General features: G+C 48.0%; 1 protein-coding gene across 2 annotated transcripts in view; it reads right to left on the reverse strand.

The window, feature by feature from the left end:
- The window catches only part of ARHGAP40 (Rho GTPase activating protein 40), a 52,365-nt gene that overhangs the window by 20,536 nt on the left and 8,145 nt on the right, over positions 1-23,684 (reverse strand). For both annotated transcript variants that reach the window (XM_056844273.1, XM_056844272.1), the window contains exon 2: positions 3,939-4,141. In XM_056844273.1, the coding sequence (XP_056700251.1) occupies positions 3,939-4,141 (203 nt within the window). The remainder of the gene's footprint in view (positions 1-3,938; positions 4,142-23,684) is intronic.

Genomic DNA, 23,684 nt, shown 5'->3' on the forward strand with positions numbered 1-23,684 from the left:
TCATGAGTGGAAAGTTTAAGAAGCCCTGATCTAGATAACCCATAAGAAAATTAGTATTTTTTTTTCTTGATTGACTGGGGGGAAAGTTGGCAACTGCCAATGTAGTATTAAAATCCACCCCTGCTAAAAAAAAAAAAACCCTCAAATTACCCAATTCACAGGCAAGGTGAAGGAGTTCATTGGAATGGAGGGAAAGAAAGGAAAGTTATCAGTTAAAAACCAACAAGAAACTAAAGAAATAACTACATTAAATTTGACCACAGATTCTGCTAACACTGGCTAATAGATCTAAGGATTTAGTGGCTATTTCAGCTTTATACTCAATAGAATTAGATTTGGTTCTTGTAGGTTATCCGGGCTGTGTGACCATGATCTTGGTATTTTCTTTTCTGACGTTTTGCCAGCAGCTGTGGCAGGCATCTTCAGAGGAGTAACACTGAAGGACACAGTGTTACTCCTCTGAAGATGCCTGCCACAGCTGCTGGCGAAACATCAGGAAAGAAAATACCAAGACCACGGTCACACAGCCCGGATAACCTACAAGAACCAATGAACTCTGACCGTGAAAGCCTTCGACACAATTAAATTTGTTTTCATCTTTTTCCAACCCTGACCTACAAGAACAGGGCAATATGATAAAATGTTTTCAATTCCTGCAACAGGAACTAGAAGAACTGCATGAACTCACCTTTAAAGAACAGCATAAATCAGAAACGCAAATTCCTGTAGAAATATACTCCACTCCAGTTGCCCATGTAATCCCTCAATTTAATGTTCTTAGCGACCTCAATGTTTGTGAAATGGAACATGGTGATAATGACCCAGTGCCCCTTGAACCTGAGATTGTAGTTAGAAAACCCAGTTGGCTGCATTGTACAGAATGTAGATGGCATTTTGCCAGCAAAATATTCCATCAATAAATAACCAACACATTCCCAGGAAAGAAGAATGGACAATTTTTACCCCAGAAGAGTCTAAAAGGAGATGGTGCTGCATAACCTAAGAGCCTGAATTACAAATCGCCATCCCCTGTTGAAACCTTCCCTCTATCATGAGCTTACAAGCCAGCCTTATGCAAACTGTGCCATCTCAGCCTCATTTGTCCATCTGAAATGTGGACACAGTTCAAATGACTGACTTTACAGAGTAGTACTCTATTGCTCCCCTCAATCCCTCCTTGCTCTGCTGTGGAAGTGGAAAACCTGCCGTGATGAACTTCCTCTGCTAGATGATGATGAAGCTGCTGATGAAGAGACTATTTTCCCCTTTCTCCCCTGAGTCATATGGCATTCGTTTACAGCACTCCCCTGATCCCCAGCATTGGTTTTTGGAGGGCACACAGGGTCGTGGTGGTGGGGAGTAGTAAATAATGGAATAAAATAAAATAAGGCAGGAGCAACTGTTTCAATACAATTGTTGCCACAAGGGCAAAGCCTGTCAGACAGAGGGATTTTCCAAAATCTACCTTCGAGTAGCGCAGAGTAGTAAATATCTTCCTTTGCAAACTGCTTGCAGTTCACAGGATCCATCGACCAAGATATGCAAAGCATTTTTTAAATATTTTCCCCCTCTGAACTACTGCTGACATGTTTGAGGTTCTGCTTATTGATATAGTGTGCCCTCATTTTTTCCAGTCAACAGGAGACAATGTAGGATAATGGTTGTGTGGGCTTATGTACGTACTCATCTCTTTTGAGAATGGAATTTCATTCCTCCAAACTGTTTTCCACCTGCCATGTCAGTTTTGAACAGCTGATTACCAATATATGACTCCGCACCTCCCTGCAGATTAGCTATTGCTCCTGCAAATACTTCAATTGCACTCATAGGCACTTGTCGATCTGCAAAATATTTCTTAAGGGAGACACCGGAATTAAGATACTGAACTATCTGGAGTGCCACCTAGCGGTCCCAAACAAGAACTAGGCAAACACATCCTGCCACGTCTCTCTCCTGCATGCGCTGGCCACAAGTCATAAGAGAAATCCCAAGCAAGCTGCTATTTCTCACTTCCTTCTACAACCAATAAGAGACAGCAACCACCTGGAACCATTTTAATTTCCTCTCATCTTCTGTGTAGCCAGCCACACAGCACCCCTTCGGGCATTAGAGCCTCAGACAATGGCCTCTCGACAACCTGCAACTCTTCCTGCTGAGGAAGCAAATCAGACACAACCTGTGAATTGTGTGTGTGTGTAAAGTGCCGTCAAGTCACAGCCGACTTATGGCGCCCCTTTTGGGGTTTTCATGGCAAGAGACAGAGGTGGTTTGCCAGTGCCTTCCTCTGCACAGCAACCCTGGTATTCCTTGGTAGTCTCCCATCCAAATACTAACCAGGGCTGACCCTGCTCAGCTTCTGAGATCTGACGAGATCAGGCCAGCCTGGGCCATCCAGGTCAGGGCACCTGTGAATTAGTGACTGCTTAAAAGACGGGGTCAGGTTTTTCTTTAAAACAAACCAACAAAAAGGAGTGATCACAAGACTGCATGCCAGAGCTTCACAAGTACAAATCTGACAAGTTACACCCAAGAACAGCTTTTGCATATCCGGCTTATGTCTACAGAGGCTATACAGGATAGCCCTGACAGTTAATGAAAGGTATGAACTTCAACAGAAATGATTAAGAGAATCCTGTGAGAGAGGGGGAGCTTTTTAGGAGGCAGAGCGCTACCCCTAGAAGAAGAAGCACCACACGGGGAAGTGCACGTGGCTGGAGAGCCAGCGTGGTATAGTGGTTAAGAGAGGCGGTTTGGAACAGTGGAGTCTGGTCTGGAGAACAGGGTTTGATTCCCCACTCCTCCACATGAGCGGAGGAGGCTAATCTGGTGAACTGGATTTGTTTCCTCATTCCTCCACGTGAAGCCAGCTGGGTGACCTTGGGCTAGTCACACTCTCTCAGCCCCCCCTACCTCACAGGGTCTCTGTTGGGGGGAGGGGAAGGGAAGGTGACTGAAAGCCGGTTTGATTCTTCCTGAAGTGGTAGAGAAAGTTGGCATATAAAAACCAACTCTTCTTCTTTAGATCCCAGCTAGTATTTGCAATTGACTAGAGGCAGGGCATTGACACATTTACATATCTTGTTTAGAAAAGAAGATTGCAACCCACCTTTTCTGTTGTTCACTACAGCCACCACCGCCACTACGGTCCCCCATTTCGTAGAAGAGAAAGAGAGGCTAAAATTACAGTTCAGTGGGTGCAACGCATACCTTGGAACCACCAATTTGTGCCTGGAGCTCCATGCTCCACGGAGCTTTGCCTTCCCTCATATGAATTGTGGAAGAGAGCACACATTAAGAGATCACTGCATGCAGAAACTGTGCCTGATAGAAAGAATGGATAAAGCCAATGGAAATCTGTGTGTACATTCAAATCTTGCAGAACTTTGGCCAGCAAATCCAGGGAAGAGTCGGAAACCAAAAGTAGTTTCCCCCTCATTAAACACGCTATCTGCATCCACTCTCACAAGAACTCCCTTTATATTCAAAACCCAGATTCGTCCACAGAACATGCCACTTCCTAAAAAGTTATCTCGGCACTTAAGTAGACATGATCCAGGAGACCTGTGTTAAGAAGCTGCCTGTTAAAAAAAGGAGTTAATGTAACAGGAGGGTAGGGTAGAAGATATGGGCCACAGTGGTGGGGGGATATAACACTTTTCTCCTGCTGTTTTCCTGTCCCCATTTGCCCCGTGGAAGAAATCCTAGATACACCATATGGGTACCAATGGGTTCTTTTTCTACCATGAAAGGTGGAAAGTTCATTGAAAGGAAGCGATTTGCACAGGTAAAACAGTACAGGGGGGGGAGTAACCACGGCTCCAATCCTCCCCCTGCTCACCAATCTCCTGGGCCATGTCTCGTTTGTATCAAGCCCAATAACCTTAAAAAAAATTAATCCCACACCACACCCCCCCCCACGAGCTACAGAAACTTCTTACCTTCTTGGGGTTTGACTTCCATAAGATTGCACTCTTCAGGCTCAGATTCGGTGCTCTCTTTGATGCTTTCCACCTCCAGCCAAAAGGTATCCATTGATAAATTGCTTGCCGAATCTGACCTGGAATGCCGAAGCTCAGACTGCAGCGGCTCCAAGGAGCTCTTCCGAGCGAAGCGGCTCATTTTGCAAGGGCAGTTTCTGATGCTGAGAGAGAGAGAGAGAGAACAAAACAAGACACAATGTTACATGCTCCAATATCTGGCTTGACAATCACAGTTGCAGCTAGTACGTCAACAGTCTCCAAACCCAATTAAACAGGCAACAATCAGGAGAGAGACAGAGAGATAAATGTCCTATTTTCTGATTCTGTTTGAGCGATAATGCAGGCTGAAGTCTGAAAACGAGCCCAACGCATGACGTGAGCAGAGCCAGCAACAAAGCAATTTTCCTCCTTGTACTGTCCTTTCTGTGACCTAAAAGGGAACACCCTTCAGAGCGTGCAGGGGAGCATCTCAGATTCAGAGGTAAATCAGTTCCGACACAGTAAGAGCTTCCCAAACACCTGGAGGGCAACCTGTTAAAGCAGTCAGGCCTGGTTTGATCCTTCACCCCCCCCCCTTTTTTTTTTTGCTTCCAGTAAAACTGCACATAACGTTATGAAGGCACACGTCTACACAAAAAGAGTCTGGGGGCATCTTAAAGACTACCAGATTTATTGTAAGATTTGATAGGTGAGAGCCCATTTCATCAGATGCATGATCGTCCAACATCCTGCCTCTGATGAAATGGGCTCTAGCCCAGGGGCGTCAAACATACGGCCCGGGGAGCGGATCTGGCCCCTTGAGGGCTCTTATCCAACCCGCAAGCCAGCTGAGGCGACCACCCACCCAGGCCCGAGGTGTCAATGATCAAAACTGGTAAATAAAAGAAAATACTGTGTTATTGTTTTAAACATGTTTGTATTTTAAGGAAAAAATAAAGAGAGCCAGTGTGGTGGATAGGTTAAGCGTGGTGGTTTGGAGGAGTGGACTTTAATCTGGAGAACTGGGTTTGATTCCCCACTCCTCCACATGAGCAGCGGATGCTAATCTGGTGAACTGGATTTGTTTCCCCACTCTTACACATGAAGCCAGCTGGGTGACCTTGGGCTGGTCACAGTTCTCTCTGAACCCTCTCAACCCCACCTACCTCACAGGGTGTCTGTTGTGGGTAAGGGAAGGTGATTGTAAGCAGGTTTAATTCTCCCTTAAGTGGTAGAGGAAGTTGGCATATAAAAACCAACTCTTCTTCTGAAATAATAATATCATTAATTGGCTTTGCCTGTGTGTTTTATAAAGTTTGTATCTCCAGTACCTGGCATTACATTTTATGATACACATGGTCCGGCCCGACCAAGTGACATTTATGTCATATCCAGCTCTCGTAGCAAATGAGTTTGACACCCCTACTCTAGCCCATAAGAGCTAAGGTACGACAAACTTTTAATATGCCACCTGACCAGACTCCTCTTTTATTTTCTCTGCAACAGCCTGGAATTCAAAATGAGACATCACTCGTTCACATTTTGTAGCACTTCTAGACAGAGAAACCTGCCCCTTTTCTATGTTTTTGACCAGCAGAGAGAGTTAATGCTGACATTTACAAGTACCATAGCTGTCATTAGATTGAACTGTACTTCCAGTGTTACAGACTGAATGGTCAACTTACATCCTTGTTACTGCTGGCTGCCAGTAAAGCATCCTTGCTATAGCTTCTCTGATCTTTTAAAGTAGATAAGACTTGGACATTCTCCATCTGCCTCTTCTCCTCCTCCTCCTGTGCACACATGCACCCTTGCTCTGGATTGGAAAGGAGCATCCTACTGAACCTTTCCCTCTGAACCAAAGCTGCTCTTTGCCAAAGAAAACATCTACATAACTGTATCCTTACTGAAAAAGTTACAAGGTGAAGTGTTGGTTCGCTTTCGGAAAACAACAGAGGAGAAGTTTCCCTGCCCAAGCACTTAAAAATAATTTTTGTACAGGCTGCCATTTTGTCTTGTCAGGATCAAGTTTCAGCTTGTTCCCCTTCATCCAGACCACTATTGACTCCAAGCACCCCGTTCAAAACATCAACAGGATTAGGTGGAAAAGAAAGGTAGAGCTGGGCATCATCCACATATTGATGACATTCCCGCCCATACCTCTTGATGACTTCTTCCAGTAGCTTCATAGAGATATTAAATAGCATGGGAGATAAAATAGATCCCCGCAGCACCCCACTGGTCAACAGCCATGGGGCAGAGAAGGAATCCCCCAACACTATCTTCTGAGACTGACCCCCCCCCCAGGTAGGACTTACACTACCATAATACGGTGCCCCATAGTCCCAGTGCTGAGAAGCGGCTCAGTAGGATGCTATTATCGATAGTATCAAAGACTGCTGAAAGATCCAGCAGAACTAGCAGGGTCACATTCCCCCTGCCTAGCTCTTGATAGAGATAATCAACCAAGGCGACCAAATTCTGGCCTAAAGCCAGACTGAAACAGGTCTAGAAAACCAGTTTCTTCCAAGAACACCTGGAGCTGAGAGGCAACAACCCACTCTAGCACCTTGCCCAAGAATGAAAGACTGGAGACCAGCTGAAAATTTGGCTTCAAAATTCCTGGAAATTTCACATCTCTACACACATCCAATCTGAAATGGTACATCCCCAGGCAGGCAGGCCTTCAAGATTCTTCTGAATGTGTAAACTATGCTTCAAGGCTACAAAAGAGGGAAGGGTGGGTTCTGAGGGGCATGACCTATGGCACAATTTGATTCAGATTTTGACAACTGGGATTTTGCTTGAGGTTAACAGTAAATTAACCAATTTCAACTTTCCCTATGAAAAATTGGATAGGGGGGCAAAACCAACCAGTGGAAAGCATGGGTGTCTAACTAGGGCTGCCAACCTCCAGGTACTAGGTGGAGATTTCCTGCTATTACAACGGATCTCCAGCTGATAGAGATCAGTTCGCCTGGAGAAAATGGCCACTTTGGCAATTGAACTCTATGGTATTGAAGTCCCTCCCCTCCCCAAACCCCGCCCTCCTCAGGCTCCACCCAAAAAAACCTCCCACCAGTAGTGAAGAGAGACCTGGCAACCCTATGTTACCTTTTGAACAACAGAGTGGACAAAGACAGCTAGACTCAATGCAAGGAAGGACACAGCACATACAAAGATGACCCAATTTACAAAGTTCTCGACCAACAGTTTTGGGTTTAAGGCTAGAGGTGGCATAATATTTTGAAGCTGGGATTTAACAGATAATGATTCCAGAGGGATATCCATATTAGCCTGAAGCAGCAAAACAAAACAGGAGACTGGGGGCATCTTAAAGACAAACAAAATTTATTCCAGCATAAGCTCTCCTGAGTCAGAGGTTTCTCTGACAGCTATATTGCATGTACACCTCATGCATACGATTACATGAGCTCTGACTCACAAAAGCGCATGCTGGAATAAGTTGCAGACTCCTGCTTAAAGAGTCAGCTGGTTAGCTTAATCTCCATCCTGTATGTGTCTTAATTTTGAAGTCACCATTAGTCATTGACAGTAAATTCACTATCTGGTACCATGCATCCTCCACTGATTCAAGATTCTACGTATTCGCTCAGGAGGGGGGGAGAAGAGTTGTATATTTAGGAAGTTCCAGCCAAATGGGAATACATGTCTGCTTGGAAACTATCTTACAAAAAGAGGAATTAAGAATGATGTGGTGGGGGATTACGGACAGGAAAACTTTGTGAAGGTGAAGTTATATTTCCAGCTACTCAGCATCACTTCTCTTTGGCATTCTCCTCAGGTCACATGTCACAACCTCTCTTGATATTATCTGTTTATACTTCTGCAAGGATCACTGGTTTTAGCACTGGGAAAGAAACCAATTTAAAAGCCTCATTTTTTTTACAAAGGGGAATTAAGCTGAAGTAACAGCAAAAAAAGGTCTCTTGCTTGTATGCACACAGATGCACATAAATATCTGTAGAATTGTTTAAATATTAACGCCAGTAAGTACAGGAAACCAGGATAAACTTGAATTTTATCTGGAAAAAAGAAAACTACACAATTTGCAAACGTAACAATGCAGTCCCCTCTTTGCTGTCAAGGTCATCTTGGAACCAGACTGGTCTGTGCTTTACTTGCATCATGCAAAAAACTGCTCAGAACAGCCTCCATGCAGTCTTCTCCCAAGGAACAGAACATCATCACAGGGTGCATTTCTCCACCAGCTCTGGCCACTGCCAAGAAAGTTGGACACTAATGGAGGAAAACGGAGCCTTGATTACTTACTGAGAGGGCTCCTTCTCTTCTGACGCGAAAGGCATCTTGAGCTGTGGGTTATTTTCCTTGCTCCACCCGGGGAGGCAGGACCAAAATTTTAGTTTAATTTTTTGTCTGCGCTTGGCGGGAAAATATCCTGCCGAGACTCAGTTACAGTCTTGCCTAGCTTAATAAGACAGGATTGAGGAACCATTTGAAAAAACATAAACACCAACAACGTTGAGCACGGAACACAGGAATCAGAGTAAATTGGTAGTATCCTGAAGGAACTCGCAAACTACGTAACTTTGAACATGTATAATGTAACTTTGAACCTGCGTAAACGGTCTCCTGCTCATTGATGGAAGGTTCGACTGTGATTTTATATCTAGGGTGGGCAAGACGCCTTTCGCCTCAGAAGAGAAGGAGCCCTCATGGTAAGTAATCAAGGATCCGTTCTCCTCTGAGGTTCAGGCGTCTTGAGCTGTGGGACCTACAAGAGCTCCCATGTGGGTGGGGTTATGAACTTTCTTCCACCACCTGTTGTAACACCCTGCGACCAAAGGCCGCCTGAGCAGAAGACCACGTATGAATCTTATAATGTTTGATAAATGTTGACACAGATGACCAGGTGGCAGCCCGGCATATCTCTTTGATGGGGGCTTGCCTGTCAAACGCCGCTTTAGCGGCCGCACTATACAGAGAATGTGCGGTGATGCCGTCAGGGACGGCGACTCTAGTGGCCTTGTAGGCCTCTATGATACACTGTTTAAGTGTATAGCTAATTGCCGCTATTGTCATACGTTTCCCTTTGTTATGATTGTTGATCCCAACAAACATGTAGACTGATTGCCTTATAGCTGCAGTTCTGTTTATGAAAATGCGTACGGCTCTACGCATATCCAGTGAGTGCCAGGAACGTTCCCTGGGACAGGATGGCTTGGGGCAAAAGGAAGGAAGACTGATCTCCTGAGACCTATGGAAGTGGGAATTGACCTTTGGGCAGAAGGTGGGGTCAGGTGTAAGGACCACCTTATCTTTATGGAAAATCCCTTGCAGATTGGGAGGGCCCTGAGCTCCGAAACCCTTCGGGCTGAGGTGATAGCGATCAAGAATAACACCTTCATGCACAGGTATTTTAGAGATACTGAGCGGAGGGGTTCGAACAGGGGCTTAGTGAGTGCCTTGAGAACCAGATTGAGGTTCCATGAAGGGAATCAATAAACCACTGGCGGTCGGATTTGGGAAACCCATTTTAAGAAGGCGACAATGTGTGTCTGGATGTAGGTACACCCTCTATTACTGGGATGACTGTGGATAATGCCGCAACCTGTCGCCTTAGGATGGAGGTGGACAGATTAAGCCGCACGCCCTCCTGGAGGAACTGTAGGATTTTGTTCAGCCCCGAATGAAGGGGATCAACTCCCTTTCTCCTAGCCCGTCTGACAAATGCCTTCCACGACGTGTTGTATATGTGCTTGGTAGCGGGCCTACGAGCCTCTAACATGGTGGTAACCACGTCTGTGGAGTAGCCTAATTCTAGTAGCGATCGCTTTTCAAGTGCCAGGTGGTCAAGCAGAACCATTGGGGGTCTGCATGGACTAGGGGACCTTGGCGGAGGGTTCCCCACTGAGATGGGATTGTCCAAGGTTCCTGGCAAGACAACTGGCGCAGTGTCGTAAACCAGGGTCGGCGGGGCCAGAATGGTGCCACCAGGAGAACACTGGCTCTTTCTAATTGTATTTTCTCAGTACCTTGGGTAGGATAGGTGGGGGGGAAGGTGTATAGCAGCCCCTGGGGCCATGGACTCAGGAGGGCATCGGTGCCCTCTGCCAAAGGGTAGTGATATCTTGTGAAGAACCTTGGAACTTTGAAGTTTGAGCCGGAGGCGAATGACCTTTGGTAAGAAGGTGGGGTCCGGCCGCAGGACCAGCTTCTCTTTGTGGAAGACGCACAAGCCTTTGTTAATAGACAGAGCCCGGAGCTCCGATACGCGGCGAGCTGAGGTGATCACAGTTAAGAACAGGACCTTTATGCGAAGAAACCTTAAGGGAGCAGTTCTCAGGGGCTCTAAGGGTTCTGAGGTAAGGGCTTTCAGAACTACATTAAGTTTCCAAGTGGGGAAACGATGTATCGTGCGTGGCCTCATTTGAGTAACCCCTTTCAGGAAGGCTGCGACGTCTCGGTGCTGAGAAGTAGGAACACCTTGTGAGAATGGAACAACTGTGGATATAGCCGCAACTTGTCTTCTGAGAGCGGAGGCAGACAGTTTCAATCGCACTCCCTCTTGTAGGCACTCTAAGATTTTGTCGATCCCCGGGTTGAGGGGGTCAACCTTTTTTCTGCGGCCCCATCTCACGAAGGCCTTCTAGGATGTCGTATAAATGCGTCCAGTTGATGGCTTTCGTGCCTCCAGGATGGTGTTGGCAACTTCCTCTGAATAACCACAATCTAGGAGTCTCCCCCGTTCAAGACCCATACGGTCAAACAGAACCATTGGGGATCTGGGTGCACCAGAGGACCTTGTTGAAGCATGTTCCGTGTAGTCGGAATTTTCCAGGGCTCCTGAACCAATAGTCTGCATAGTGTTGTGAACCATGGTCTGCATGGCCAGAATGGGGCTATGACCAGGACCTTGGCCTTTTCTTGTTGAATCTTGCAGAGCACTCTGGGAAGTATGGGGAGCGGTGGGAAGGCGTACAAGAACTCCTGAGGCCAGGGTTGTAGAAGGGCATTCGCTCCCTCTGCCCGCGGATGGAAATACCTGGTGAAGAAGCGTGGAGTCTTGTGATTTGTGACTGATGCAAATAAGTCGATTGTTGGGCGGCCAGATTTGCGTGTGATGGTCTGGAAGGTGTTCTGATCCAAGGACCATTCGCCCTCCTCTATGGTCTGGCGACTTAGCGATTCCGCCTGGGGAATGAGGACTCCCCTGATGTGTTCTGCCTTTAGTGACAGTATGTTGACTTGGGCCCATCAGAATATCTGTGAGGTTTCTTGATGAAGGGCAGACGACCTTGTGCCTCCCTGCTTGTTGAGGTATGCCTTGGTCACCATGTTGTCCGATCTTATTAGGACGTGGTGGTGTTTGATGTCTTCCGAGAACGCCCATAGAGCGTTTCACCGCTCGAAGCTCCAGAAGGTTGATGTGGAGCTTTTTTTCTGTATTGACGATAGCCCTTGGGCTACTTTCGCACTGAGGGTGGCTCCCAAGCCTTCGAGGCATGCGTCCGTGCAGATTTGGAGGGGGTCGCTGTGGATATACTGTTGGCTCTTTCCCAGGTTGGGGGGCTGGTCCACCAGCGAAGGCTGTGCTTCACCTTGGGTGTCACGTGAATTAGCCTGTCCCTCTTGTGTGTGATGTCTTTTTGAAAGGGGCAAAGGAGCCACTGTAGTGGTCTTGAATGAAACCTTGACTATGGCTATGCAGGAGACCATGTGTCCCATGAGCTTTGCTAAGGACATTAGTCGGGATTTCCTGTTCAGAATTATGGTGGTTGCCAGGTAGACTATTTTGGTTACCCTTTCTTGGGGTAGGGACAGGGAGTTCTCTAAGGAGTTTATCCGAACTCCCAGGTGGGTTACAATCTGGGATGGCTCCAAGGAGCTCTTTTGGAAGTTCAACAGATATCCGTGTTCCTGTAGTGTCTGAATGACCCTCGTGGTGTGTGTAAGGGATTGCTCCCGTGGTGTTGCACAGATCAGGATATCGTCCAGCTAAGGGTGCACCTGAATCAATTCCTGTCTGAGAGCCGCTATTATAGTGACCAGGACCTTCGAAAAGACTCGGGGAGCTGAGGAAAGCCCAAAGGGGAGGGCTGAATTGGAAGTGTTCCTGTGCATAAGCAAAGCGGAGGAACCGTCTGTGTATGTGGTGTATGGGTATGTGCAGATAGGCCTCTTTGAGGTCCACCGCCGTCATGAAGGTTCCAGGGAGGAGGGATTCTACTATGGACCGAAGAGTTTCCATCCGGAAGTGTTTTTTCTGCATTCTGCGGTTTACATATTTTAAGTCTAGAATTGCCATCCAGTCCCCATTTCTTTTGGGGACCGTAAAGACTATGGAATATACTCCTTGGAACCTTTCTTGTCGTGGTACTGGTTCTATGGCGGCCAACTGCTGTAGATGTGAAATTGCCTGGATGGTTCGTGAATGTTTCAGTTTCTTTGAGGGTAGGGGGGAAGGAAGGAATCTGTCTGGTGGTGGTGTGATCAGCTCTAAGAGGTATCCCTTGGAGATTATCTGGAACATCCAATTGTCTGGGTTGGATCTCTGCCACCTGCTTAAAAAGGCCTGTAGCCTCCCCCCCAGTGGAAGTGACCTGGAGTCACTGGGTATTAGGTTTTGAGAATTTGTCGGGCTTATCCGATCTGGGTTGCTGGCCCTGCCTTTGCGAAAAGGTCTGTGGCTGTTGGTATTGGTCCAGGCTCCCTTTCTGGATTCAGTTCTGTATCTAAAGGGTGTCCTGGGGGGGGCGAAAGGACTGGTATCCGGTTGGTCGGTTGTCCTTTCTAAGTTGTCTGGGCATGACATGCTTCTTGTCCCTAGTTTCAATTAATATTTTGTCGAGTTTGTCCCCAAACAGTCTTCCCTCCTGAATGGGGTAGGCCATTAATGTTGTCTTGGCTTTGAAATCTGCTGGCCAGGCTCTTAGCCATAGGGCTCTTCTTACCGAGGTGACTGATGCATGGACTTTGCCGTAAAGGAGACAGAATCAAATGAGGTATCTGCCATTAGCATGGTGGCTTTGAAGACCCTTTCTAGGCTGGCTGAGACCCGGTGGTTCTCCTCTGGCACGAGGTGGATCAACTTCTTGAGCCAGAGGTAGGATGCCCTTGCAAAGATGGACACGGTGGTACTCGCCTGTATTGCCAGGGCGGAAGCCTCATGAGCCTTTCTGGTTAGAGACTCAGTCTTCCTATCCAATTGGTCCCTTATGGAACCTACTCCATCCTCTGGTACCAGGCTGGGGTTCTGGAGGTCAATTATTGGGGCCTCCGCCACTAGCACCTTGAGCAGGTTCATGGCATGAGGTGTCAAGGTGTACAACTTCTTGACACTGTTGGGGACTTGTTTCCCTGAGGTGGGATTGTCCCACTCGTCTTTAACTGCCCACAGGAAAAATTCAGGAAAGGGTACAGAATTACTTTGGGTTTGTTTCCTAGGGAAACATCCCTTAACCCCTTGTTTACGCTTTGGGGTGGTCTCATCGGTGGTTTCCTGATCTTCATTAAGGTCTAATGCTAATACGGCCTTAGCCAGGAGACCCTGAAAGTCATCCCCTGAGAAGAGTCTGGGTTGCTGCTCATCTGAAGGGAAGAGTTCCTCATTAGAGTCGAACTCACCCTCCTCGCGTTCCTCTGGATCAGATCCCTGGTCAGAGGAGTGGGGTTCTGCTTGCATTACAGTAGTGTGAGGGGTGGACTTTCTAGCTGCTTTAGTGGGCCATTGGCTGGTGGAGGGTTGGGGTAAGGATTCCTCCTGCCCCAAGCTAAGGGGATGAGATGAGGAGGAATTTGGTGATGAGTCATCCAAGGAAAGGGGGGGAGCCTCATTTGAAAAGCCTGGAAGGCTTGCCATTGTCTCTGGAGAGCCAAATTAATCAAGTCGTTGGTCTCTTCAGTACTATAGACCCGCCCCCCAGCCATATCGTTCGAAGGGGGGTTGCCACCTCCCGCTGGAATGTGACTACCGGTACCTCTCCCGTGTTCAAAGGCTGCGAGTAGTTTGCAGGCTGAAGCGTGGCCGTCCTTTTTGGAGGCGCCGAGTAGACGGGTCCAGAGGAGCCAGCTCTCGGAGGATTGGAAGGCTTGTTGGAGCATCTTTTCCGTTTGTGCGCCGGCAGCGGCGCAGCTCTCGGCGCCTTTTGCGCCCTTTTCTTCATCGCCGCGGGAGCGAGTTTTTCCTCCCCCGCGGCTTGTGCCAACTCTCCCTTTTCCTTCCCTAATGCCCCGCTGGTGCGGTCATTGGGTGGGCTGTCCTTCTGGGCGGAATGGACCAGCCCGCCTGACTGGTGGTCCTCCAGCGAGAGATCGTCCTCTCTCCCTACCACGGCGTCGGCCATGTCGGCTTCTACAAGCCGATGCCAGCTGTGGGAGTGGGGGGGGGAAGGGAGGACGGGGGAACGAGATGACGGGGAACAGTGAACTGAACTAGACTCATGGAGGAATATTGGGGTCACAAGCGATCAAGACGAACACAAGGCAGGGTAAGGTAGACTATAATAAGAATAAGCCGGAGCTGTACGAAGTCACTGCTCTCCAGTTAAAGGCAGGACGGAAACTGGGATCATGGGCGGTCTTCCCACCAAGGAGACAGGAAGTTTTAATTGGTCCTCCCTCCTGGAAAGAGCAGGAAAACACCCGCTGCTACAGATGCCGTTGCCTCGGAGGAGAACGTCCTCTCTTTCCAAAATGGTGTCCGCCATTTTGAAGAACTCCGGAGAGGGGTTTTAGGACGAGACGGACACACACAAAAGGAAGGTAAGGAGGAGGGATAAGGTAAGGTAGACCAACCAGACGGTCGGAGCACGAACACAAAGCCTGCTCTAACTTTCTAGCACAGAGCTGTGCCAGCAGCCTGCGTCCCCTTTGAGAGGCAGGACGGAACTGGGTCTCTGCTGGCTACTTTCCCGCCAAGCAGAGACAGGAAATTAAATTAAAATTTTGGTCCTGCCTCCCCGGATGGAGCAAGGAAAATAACCCACAGCTCAAGACACCTGAGCCTCAGAGAACACTTCACATGATCTCAACTGTGCCACATGGTATGGCTTTCAAGCTGATCTTCAGGGAATTCCTTGTTACACAGAAAAGATGGGGGCGCATTCCAGAGAGCTCACCCCCATTCGTGCCTATGACTCCTGGGCCTCCCCATCTCTCCTCGTGACCCAAGTGTGCAACCAAGAACACATCTTCCCTCAACTTCAGCTGCATATTGGAAAGGGAAATCCGTAGTAGTGAGCAAACTATCTTCTAGGGAAATGTATCATTTCTGATGTCATCCTGCGAAGCTTTGAAGAGACTGGAATCTTGGATGCTCACCCGGAAGATGCCTCCTCTCTGAAACTTGAGGACAACAGTCTGAAAGTTGGGCAGCAATGATGGGAAAGGTTCCCAACATTCAAAATGATGAGAAAGCCACCATGTTATGGTAGCAGAAGGCCAATTCAAACAGCAGCCATGTGAGCAAGGTAGTATAGGCACCCTCACACATTTTCCCAAACAGACCTAGGAAATATCAGCCTTCTCTTCCTAACAGCAGGGATAAGCTGCAGACACGTTCTTCAAGCACAGCAAACAACAGGCCTACGCCAGAAACATCAGGGGAGGAGGCCGGGCAATAGGCAAAAGGGAGACCGCTTCCACCCCTCTTTTCTCGACTCTCCCTACAGGTGACCTCGGTCTATAAATCCAACTAAAAGCAACATACCAAGAATAGCATCAAGTCTAGACTGTCACATTCTTCTATCATATGGTATACTGACAGGCATGGCTAAGTGACTTCTCGGTACAGGCAAAAACGATACAGTAACAGACCAATATTTACTACATCCTGCGGACCACTTTAGTTTGTTATTGATCCAGGGGACGCCACAAACCTCGGATCTCATACACTTGCCACATGAAAAGGATGGTTAATAGAAATAATTTCATGCTTACTCAAGGGCATGGAAAAATTCACACTAAAACTGAGGAGACTGAAATGGCAGGACGGGGGAAGGGCACGGCCCTTTATTGCTGGCAAGTCAAAAATAAACAGACTAGTCGTATAAAATATTTGTATACTGCCTTTCCACCAAGGTGCTCAATGCGGATCACAATTACAAAAATCAATGAACAGCCCATTAAATGCTATCATCGGGGGGGGGGGGGGAGATGATACAATCTACTAGGCCTACTAAAATCTTCTATTAAAAGAACCATACATTTAACGAACAGCAGTAACACCAACTAGCTAAAACACACAACCAAATTGAACAGAGAAGAAACAAAATCTTAACCTGGCATCAAAATATACATAGCAGTGCTGCCAGACATGGGGAGAGGGGGGCAAGTACATTCCATATCCAGGGGCAGCCACTGAAAAGGCCCTAACCCTCATGGCTAACATCTCATCAGAAAACGAAACAGAGAAGGGCCCAAGATGAAGGCTGAAATGTCTGGGCAAGACTATATAGAGCAGTTCTTTAAATATGCAGGTCCTGGGCCTAAGTCAGGGGTCTGCAAACTGCGGCTCCCGAGCCGCATGCGGCTCTTTGGCCCGTTGAGTGCGGCTCTCCGAACTTGGTTCGGAGCCCCTGCTCTCGTGCCAGCTCGCACCGGCAGCCGGGCTGCGGAGCCGGCGCGCCTGAGAGAGAGCGAGAGAGAGCAGGCGAGCGGGCGCGCTGTCTCTCCCCCCCCCCCCGCCGTGGAGAATGGCCAGGTCCCCCTTTCTCTTGCCCTCAATGGTTGGGAGGCTAAAGCCTCCCCTCCCCTCTAGCCGCGCGATTGCTGGGCGGGCGGCTTGGCGGTTCCTGCCCCCCCCGCCCGCCTATCAGCTGTTGGGTGGGGCGGGCTTCCTTTGGTAGACCTGACCTCCGGCTGAGTCCCATTGGGAGGCCATGTTTACCCACTGGCTTTATTGGCTGTGGACCTGGACTCCGAGGAGGGGAAAAAGTCCCCCTTCAGAGGCCAGGTCTACCAATTGGCTTCTATGGGCCTCCGGAGGCCAGGTCTACTGCCAAAAAAGCCAATGGGTAGACCTGGCCTCCCAATGGGACTCAGCCGGAGGCCAGGTCTACCAATAGGCTTTTATGGCGGTAGACCAGGCCTCCAGACGAGGACTCCGGACGAGGACTCTGGAGGGAGGGGGAAATGGCAGGGACTTACAATTTAATTTTTATCAATAAATAAGATCACTATTAAGTATGATATCAAGTTTTATTCAGTGTACCTATAGTTTAATTAAGACTTAAAACTTTAATTAAAGTTTATTAAGTTAATAAACAGTGTACCTACCTATATAGTTTAAGTTTAAGAAATCTGGCTCTCAGAAGAAATCTCAATCGTTGTACTGTTGATATTTGGCTCTTTTGACTAATGAGTTTGCCGACCCCTGGCCTAAGTAATACTCTGTGGTTTGTTTTCAACTTCATGTACTCTAATTTACTGGAACATTTTGAGCAGGAGAATGAATATTGCAGGTATATCATAATGTATGCATTTTTAAAATAAAACCAGTTATACAGTTTGGTACAACATCACCTACTGTGGCAATGAATTCCCAAGGTCCAGTCATATATGTGTGTATAAAGTGCCGCCAAGTCGCAGCTGAGTTATGGTGACCCCATAGGTTTTCCAAGGCAAGAGACTAACAAAGGTGCTTTGCCATTGCCTCCCCCTATATAGTGATCCCGGTATTCCTTGGTGGTCTCCCATCCAATTACTAACCAGGGTCGACCCTGCTCAGCTTCTGAGATCTGATGAGATCAGGCTAGCCTGGGCCATCCAGGTCAGGGCCCAGTCATATATAGTACAAGTTAAACTTGAGACACATTGTTGCCTGCCCTTCTAACAACAGAATTATTGGAATTGCTTTGTGCTAAGTTTTGAACGTCTGATCAGTCTGAATAAAATCAAAAGACACTGCAAAGATGTCATTTCTGAAAGAAACTGGAATCTATTACATCCTGTGAAGGCATGATGATTTTGAATCCAAGAAATCCTTCCAAAATAAGCAACATCTGGCAACACTAGGGCCAACACACAAACATGTGCGTCAGTATACTTACCGAGCCATTTCCTTTTGAGGACAGCAAGGAAGGAACATTGAGTGACCTTTGTAGGCAGGAGCAATTTAGATACAAGCACAGATTATATGCTGTACGTATTCATTGGGCAGCTGAAACAGCACAGTGAACAGAGGGATTGGGGAAAGGTGGATAATTCAGTCAGAAACCTCAATTTAAGCTCCTGTGTTGTGCTTAGGACTGGGTGCCACACAATGAGCAGAAGAGAGAGCAACTCTATGCATTGCAATGGTTGTGGGGAAACCCCAGTCAGGTTTCCAAGATTTGCACACAGAGATCTTATAAGAGGAGCATGCACGAATATTTAATCCCACACTTAATGCATTTGCTGCAGGAATTTCTTCAGGAGTCAATCTGCAGCAGTGCCCCCAAGTTTCATTTACTTCAACAGAACTGACTAGCATTTTATGGGCTTAAGGATCCTAAACACCAGATGGCTCGCTGCTGATTTTCTATACAAGCTGCTCTTTTTCGTACTATGTTCATGGATCATTCAGCTGTCCTACCAGAGACAGAAATCACAATCACAATTTCTTTCTTCCCTTCTTTCAGGCTCCCTTGATCCAAAGGTCTTGAGCAGTAAAAAGGGAGCCTCTATTTCTTTAAGGAAAATATAGTGGATAGATACTTGTCTATCACCAATGTTGTTCTTGGGTCTCTATCCACCAGCAAAAATGGGACTGTTTAATCTTTTGTTACAGTGGCAGGTAATTTGATTAAGATAGGAGCGGGTAATCCATTTATTGCGATAAGCATTGTATTGGGGGCATTCCAGCATCATATTGGACAATCACAATTTAATGCTCTATTGTGAAAAGTGACCCAAAGAGCAGGGTGTAGTGCACTGAGGGTAACTACCCTGGAGGTATGGCTAGCTGTTACCCTTGTGACCCACTAAGAATAGAAAGGTTACGATAGATACAAGGTCATAGGGCTATATTATACCAAAATGGCTCAGAAAGGTGCTTTGGTAAAGGGAACAGGGCTGTGAACTATACCAGTGGTAGGCAAACTCATTAGTCAACAGAGCCAAATATTAACAGTACAACGGTTGAGATTTCTTTTGAGAGCCAAATTTCTTAAACTTAAACTATATAGGTAGGTACACTGTTAACTTAATAAACTTTGATTAATAATAATTATAATAATAAAGCCAACACAAAATAATTACAATTTTTAAATTGATGACCAAAAAAAAATACCTCTCCTCTGAGCTGGCCAGCTTGGTATCCCTGACACAGAGATCTGAGCAAGTAGGCAGCCAGCCAGCTTCCTCCTCGGCCTCCACCCTTGTACTGCTTTATACTCCTTCCCCTTTGTTCTCCGACCCCATCCACCCCAAGCCGAGGCTATAAACACCCCCTTCCTGTCCCTCTTCCTCTCCTTGTTGGGAGAGTCTCTGTAGAGGGCGGGGGTTGCGCTTTAGACCTACCCTGGCTCTTCCACCCGCCCTGCGCGTGCTGGGCTCGAGGCAAGGGCTTCCCTTCTTAGGCATGCTTTCCTCGCGCCTGTTCTCTCCCCCCCTCCCCACCAGTTTACCCACGGCTGCTGGGGCTGGTGCCTCTCCGGCCTGCCAGCCGTCCAGGAATAGCCCCCCTCCGTCGCGGCTCCCTCCCGCCAACCAGCTGAGGGGCGGGCTTGTCCACCACCACCCCGAGGTTCCGGCTTGGGGACTGTGGGCCATTGTGGCCTACGCGGTGCCTCGTTTACTGGGCGGGCTCTGCCCGGGCCGCTTCCCCCGCTCGCCAGCTGACGAGCGGGCCTTTTTGCGGCGGCTGGGGCTTCCGGAGGGTTCGCTGTGCTGCGGGGCGGCGATTGTGGTGGGTCCCCGCTTGTTGCCTCCAAGAGCCCCCTTCCAGGTAAGTGGGGGTGTGAGGGTTCCTCCCCCCTCCCCTGGAGGCTGCTGTCGGGAGTGGGGCCTGACGAGGCATCCCGAGTGAAACTTGCCGTCGCCTATCCTGCCCAAGCAGCAGCGTGATGCGACCCCGGAGCCGGATGGGCGCAAGGGCAGGAAGTGACTGCGGTCGCAGCAGGCCCGGGGCAGCACAGCGCACATGCGCTGCACCCGGCTTTTCCCTCCCTCCCCCCGCTCAGAGAGCGCACACAGGTGCCGGCTGCCGCCTTCCTGCCGGGGAATAAAAAGTTGGCCGGCCCGTAGAGCGCATGGGCGTGCGCCGCAGCACCGCGAACTCTTGCCGGCCCGCCCGCTTGTGTGGGCGCCACCGCAACGCTTTCGAGCGGCAGGAGCTGCGTGGTGGAGCTTGGCGCTCCCAGCTCGTGCTGGATCCGGGGTTGCTCTTTTCCTGCTGCGGCCCCTAATAAAACCATCCCGCAGTTGGCAGTTTCTGAGGGGAAGGCTGCTGCCTTCCCACCAGGGAATAGAAAGTTGGGCCGCTGTGGAAGGTGCTGCGGCGCTCCCGGCTCGCACTGGCAGAGCCGCACTCAAGGGGCCAAAGAGCCGCATGTGGCTCGGGAGCCGCGGTTTGCTGACCACTGAACTATACCAATGAGCAGTATGTTATTATCTGTTTGCTATATGTACTACCTTACCCTCACTGCTTTGTGTTTCTACTTATGTAATGCCATTTTCTGTACTGTTTAACATATCATGTCTAATACGTATGCTTTGTTTCAGATTGCTGTAACCTTAGTCCCAAGTCTGGAGATAGCTCCGGACTGGGGGCTGCCTCCAACACCCAAGGTGCAGAAGCCTTTCCTGGAGTCTGGAGAAAGCCTTTCCAGAGTCTGGAGAAAGGGGGTGGAACGGATCTTAGCACGGATCTTAGCCACATCCATGTGGTCTTACCCAGCAAGCAGCATGGATAGGAAGGCAGGGGCATTCTTATCCCCGCTGAGTTGGGCCTCCTCGTGGAAGGCAGGTGGGTGTGGATATGAGACAGCCAGCAAGTAAGAGGGGAGTGGAGGGTTTTCTGGATTTTTCAAAAAAATTCCGGGTTTGATAAACCTAACCTGAAAAATACCGGGACAAAAATTGGTGCACGGTCCTAACAAAAGTGTTCTGTTGACAGAACCCTGCTCCCCATATTTATAACAGAGCAAGCCAGTACAGAGAGACTTGAGGCTGCCTGCCAAATGGAGGAGCTCCCAGGTAGCTCACTAGAGTGAGTACCAGCTGCCAGTTCCTGGTTCTACAGGTCTCCTGTGCCTTTTCCCACATAGAAACCTGAACAGGTGCTCCGTCCACTAACTTTTGAGGTACTAGGGAAAATGTAGCTTATATAGCAGAGTTTGCCCAGTTGTAGAAGTGTGCTAATGCAGGCAGTAAATAAAACTCCCAAGAAGTATACTGCAAAAGTGAAACTTACATTTATTGGGGTTAGATCACAATGGGTAGCCATGATAGTCTGTCACTAGCAGTAGAAAAGAGTAGGAGTCCAGTAGCACCTTAAAGACTAACAAAATTTCTGGCAGGGTATGACCTTTCCCCATCATCATTTATTGGGGTTGATTCAGTTCACAGCCATGTTGCAGTCGAAAGGAGAGAGAGAGAAGCCTAAATTAAAGAATACTAATCCCTATCACAAGTGGCCTGATAATCTGGCATCAGGTATGTGGGAGTATGAGGGCATTGTTTCTGCAGGAGAGAGCTGTATATATGACTCTGACATGAAGGGCCATGTGAAGAAATGGTAGAGAACAAAGAGCATAGGTCAAGAAGAGGGGTCAGAGAGCAGCTCCCAGGTTAAGACAAAGAGAAGGATCCCATTAAGGAGATCACTTATACACTCTTGGAGCTATGTGGTGCCCCCCAATGTCCAGGCATGCTGAATTGCTTACTCCAACTCTCCAACAGTATTACTTCAGTCCCCTGCCCAACACCCAGATAACGTGTTTGGGTAAGCATGCCTATTATCTTGGGTGCTGTGGAACACAGGCAGGATGGTGCTGCTGCAGTCGTCTTGTTTGGGGGCTTCCTAGAGGCACCTGGTTGGCCACTGTGTGAGCAGACTGCTGGACTTGATGGGCCTTGGTCTGATCCAGCACCAGTTTTCTTATGTAGCTTGACACGAATAAGTCAAGGACTTATAACCCTTTTCTCTTTTGCACTGCCTTCTCCACCTTAGATCTCAGCCTGGACTGGTCAGAACTCTTTGGGCTTCCAGCTCTTCCCAGTAACCCACTCCTGCTCCCACCACCCCGATTTTAGAAATATTAAGGGATTTTTTCGCTAGGATTTTTTAAAAAGCAGGTCATGTTTATGCAACACTGTAAAGCACGCTACTACTGAACTGAGCAAAATTCGAAACCTTCCTCCAGTCTTTCTCCGGAGCCGCATAAATTGGAGGTCACCTCCTTAGGATAGAGGAGCTTCTTCAAAGCCTAAAGGTAAGACGGAATGCCATTAGCATGAGAAACATTAAGCCCTATGTAACTACCACAACACACTTACACACACATCAAAAGCATCGTTGTACTTCACCTGCATACCCGATTAGAAAACACAAATGTTGTTATGTAGTCAGAAGCTCCAAGGGCGAATTGTTCCATCCAAGGAACTGCTCTCCCCACATGGCACATGAAATCAAAACAGCCTCTCTTATCCACCAGCTGCATTAATGAAGCGCATTTCCTCTTATTGTTCTCAACAGGTTTAAAGGGCAGGCTTGCTTGCCCCGAGTAGAAACACAACAGAAATAGGGCCCACTTTACAGAGGTTAATGCTTTATTTGGAACAATGGGAAGTTGCTGAGCATCTAGCGACCAGAAAAAACACACACAAGAGTCATTTTTTTAATTGCAAACAATATAGCAGCTTAAAGAGATGAGACAGGAAGGGTGGATACATAAAATGAAAAGAGAAGCCTTGCAAATTACAGTTGGCTCCATACTCCACTCATGGTGTAACTCCCACCAAACCTTGGCTCCTTCTCCCCCACCAAACTTCCCCAATAAGATTTCCCAGTACGATTTCCCCTTCACATTTCTATCCGGAGGAGCGGGCTTTGACTTGCAGAGGCCCATACTGAAGTAAGCGTTCGTCTTTAAGGTGCCACTGGGCTTTGGTTTTATTCTGCATAATCAAGCATACTTCAAGCTCCTCCACCGCACAGCCAGACTGGTTTTCAGACTTTTATGCAGCACCGTCCAAGTCACATGACTCAGGCCTTACATTTACATACAAGGCATGCACACCATCAAACAACAAACAAGCATTTCCTGGATGGGAGAAGTTGGGCTGATCTTTGGGTATTCTTTGGGCAGTACTAGAAATTTGGTGTAGTGCCATGATTAGTGTATTTGGCAAAGACTGAGGTGGGGTTGCCAGGTCCTTCTTCGCCACCAGCGGGAGGTTTTTGGGGTGGCGCCTGAGAAGGGCGGGGTTTGGGGAGGGGAAGGACTTCAATGCCATAGAGTCCAATTGCCAAAGCGGCCATTTTCTCCAGGTGAACTGATCTTTATCCAGTTGGTATCTGGAGGTTGGCAACCCTAGACTCATGTAATCCAGGTTCAAATCTCCACTCAGCCATGGACCTCACTGGCTGACCTTGGGCCAGCCATTCGCAAGAACTTCATGAAGATGAAATACAGAAGGGAGGCACCACATATGCCCCCTTGAACTCCTTGAAAATAGGGTAGGATAAAAATGTGAGGGAAAGGAAGAATAAACTAGTAACAGCTTCAAGAAATGCAGCTCAGCCTTCAATTCATTTCT

The sequence above is a fragment of the Euleptes europaea genome, chromosome 2, assembly GCF_029931775.1.
Source record: "Euleptes europaea isolate rEulEur1 chromosome 2, rEulEur1.hap1, whole genome shotgun sequence".
In the NCBI taxonomy this organism is placed as follows: Eukaryota; Metazoa; Chordata; class Lepidosauria; order Squamata; family Sphaerodactylidae; genus Euleptes; species Euleptes europaea.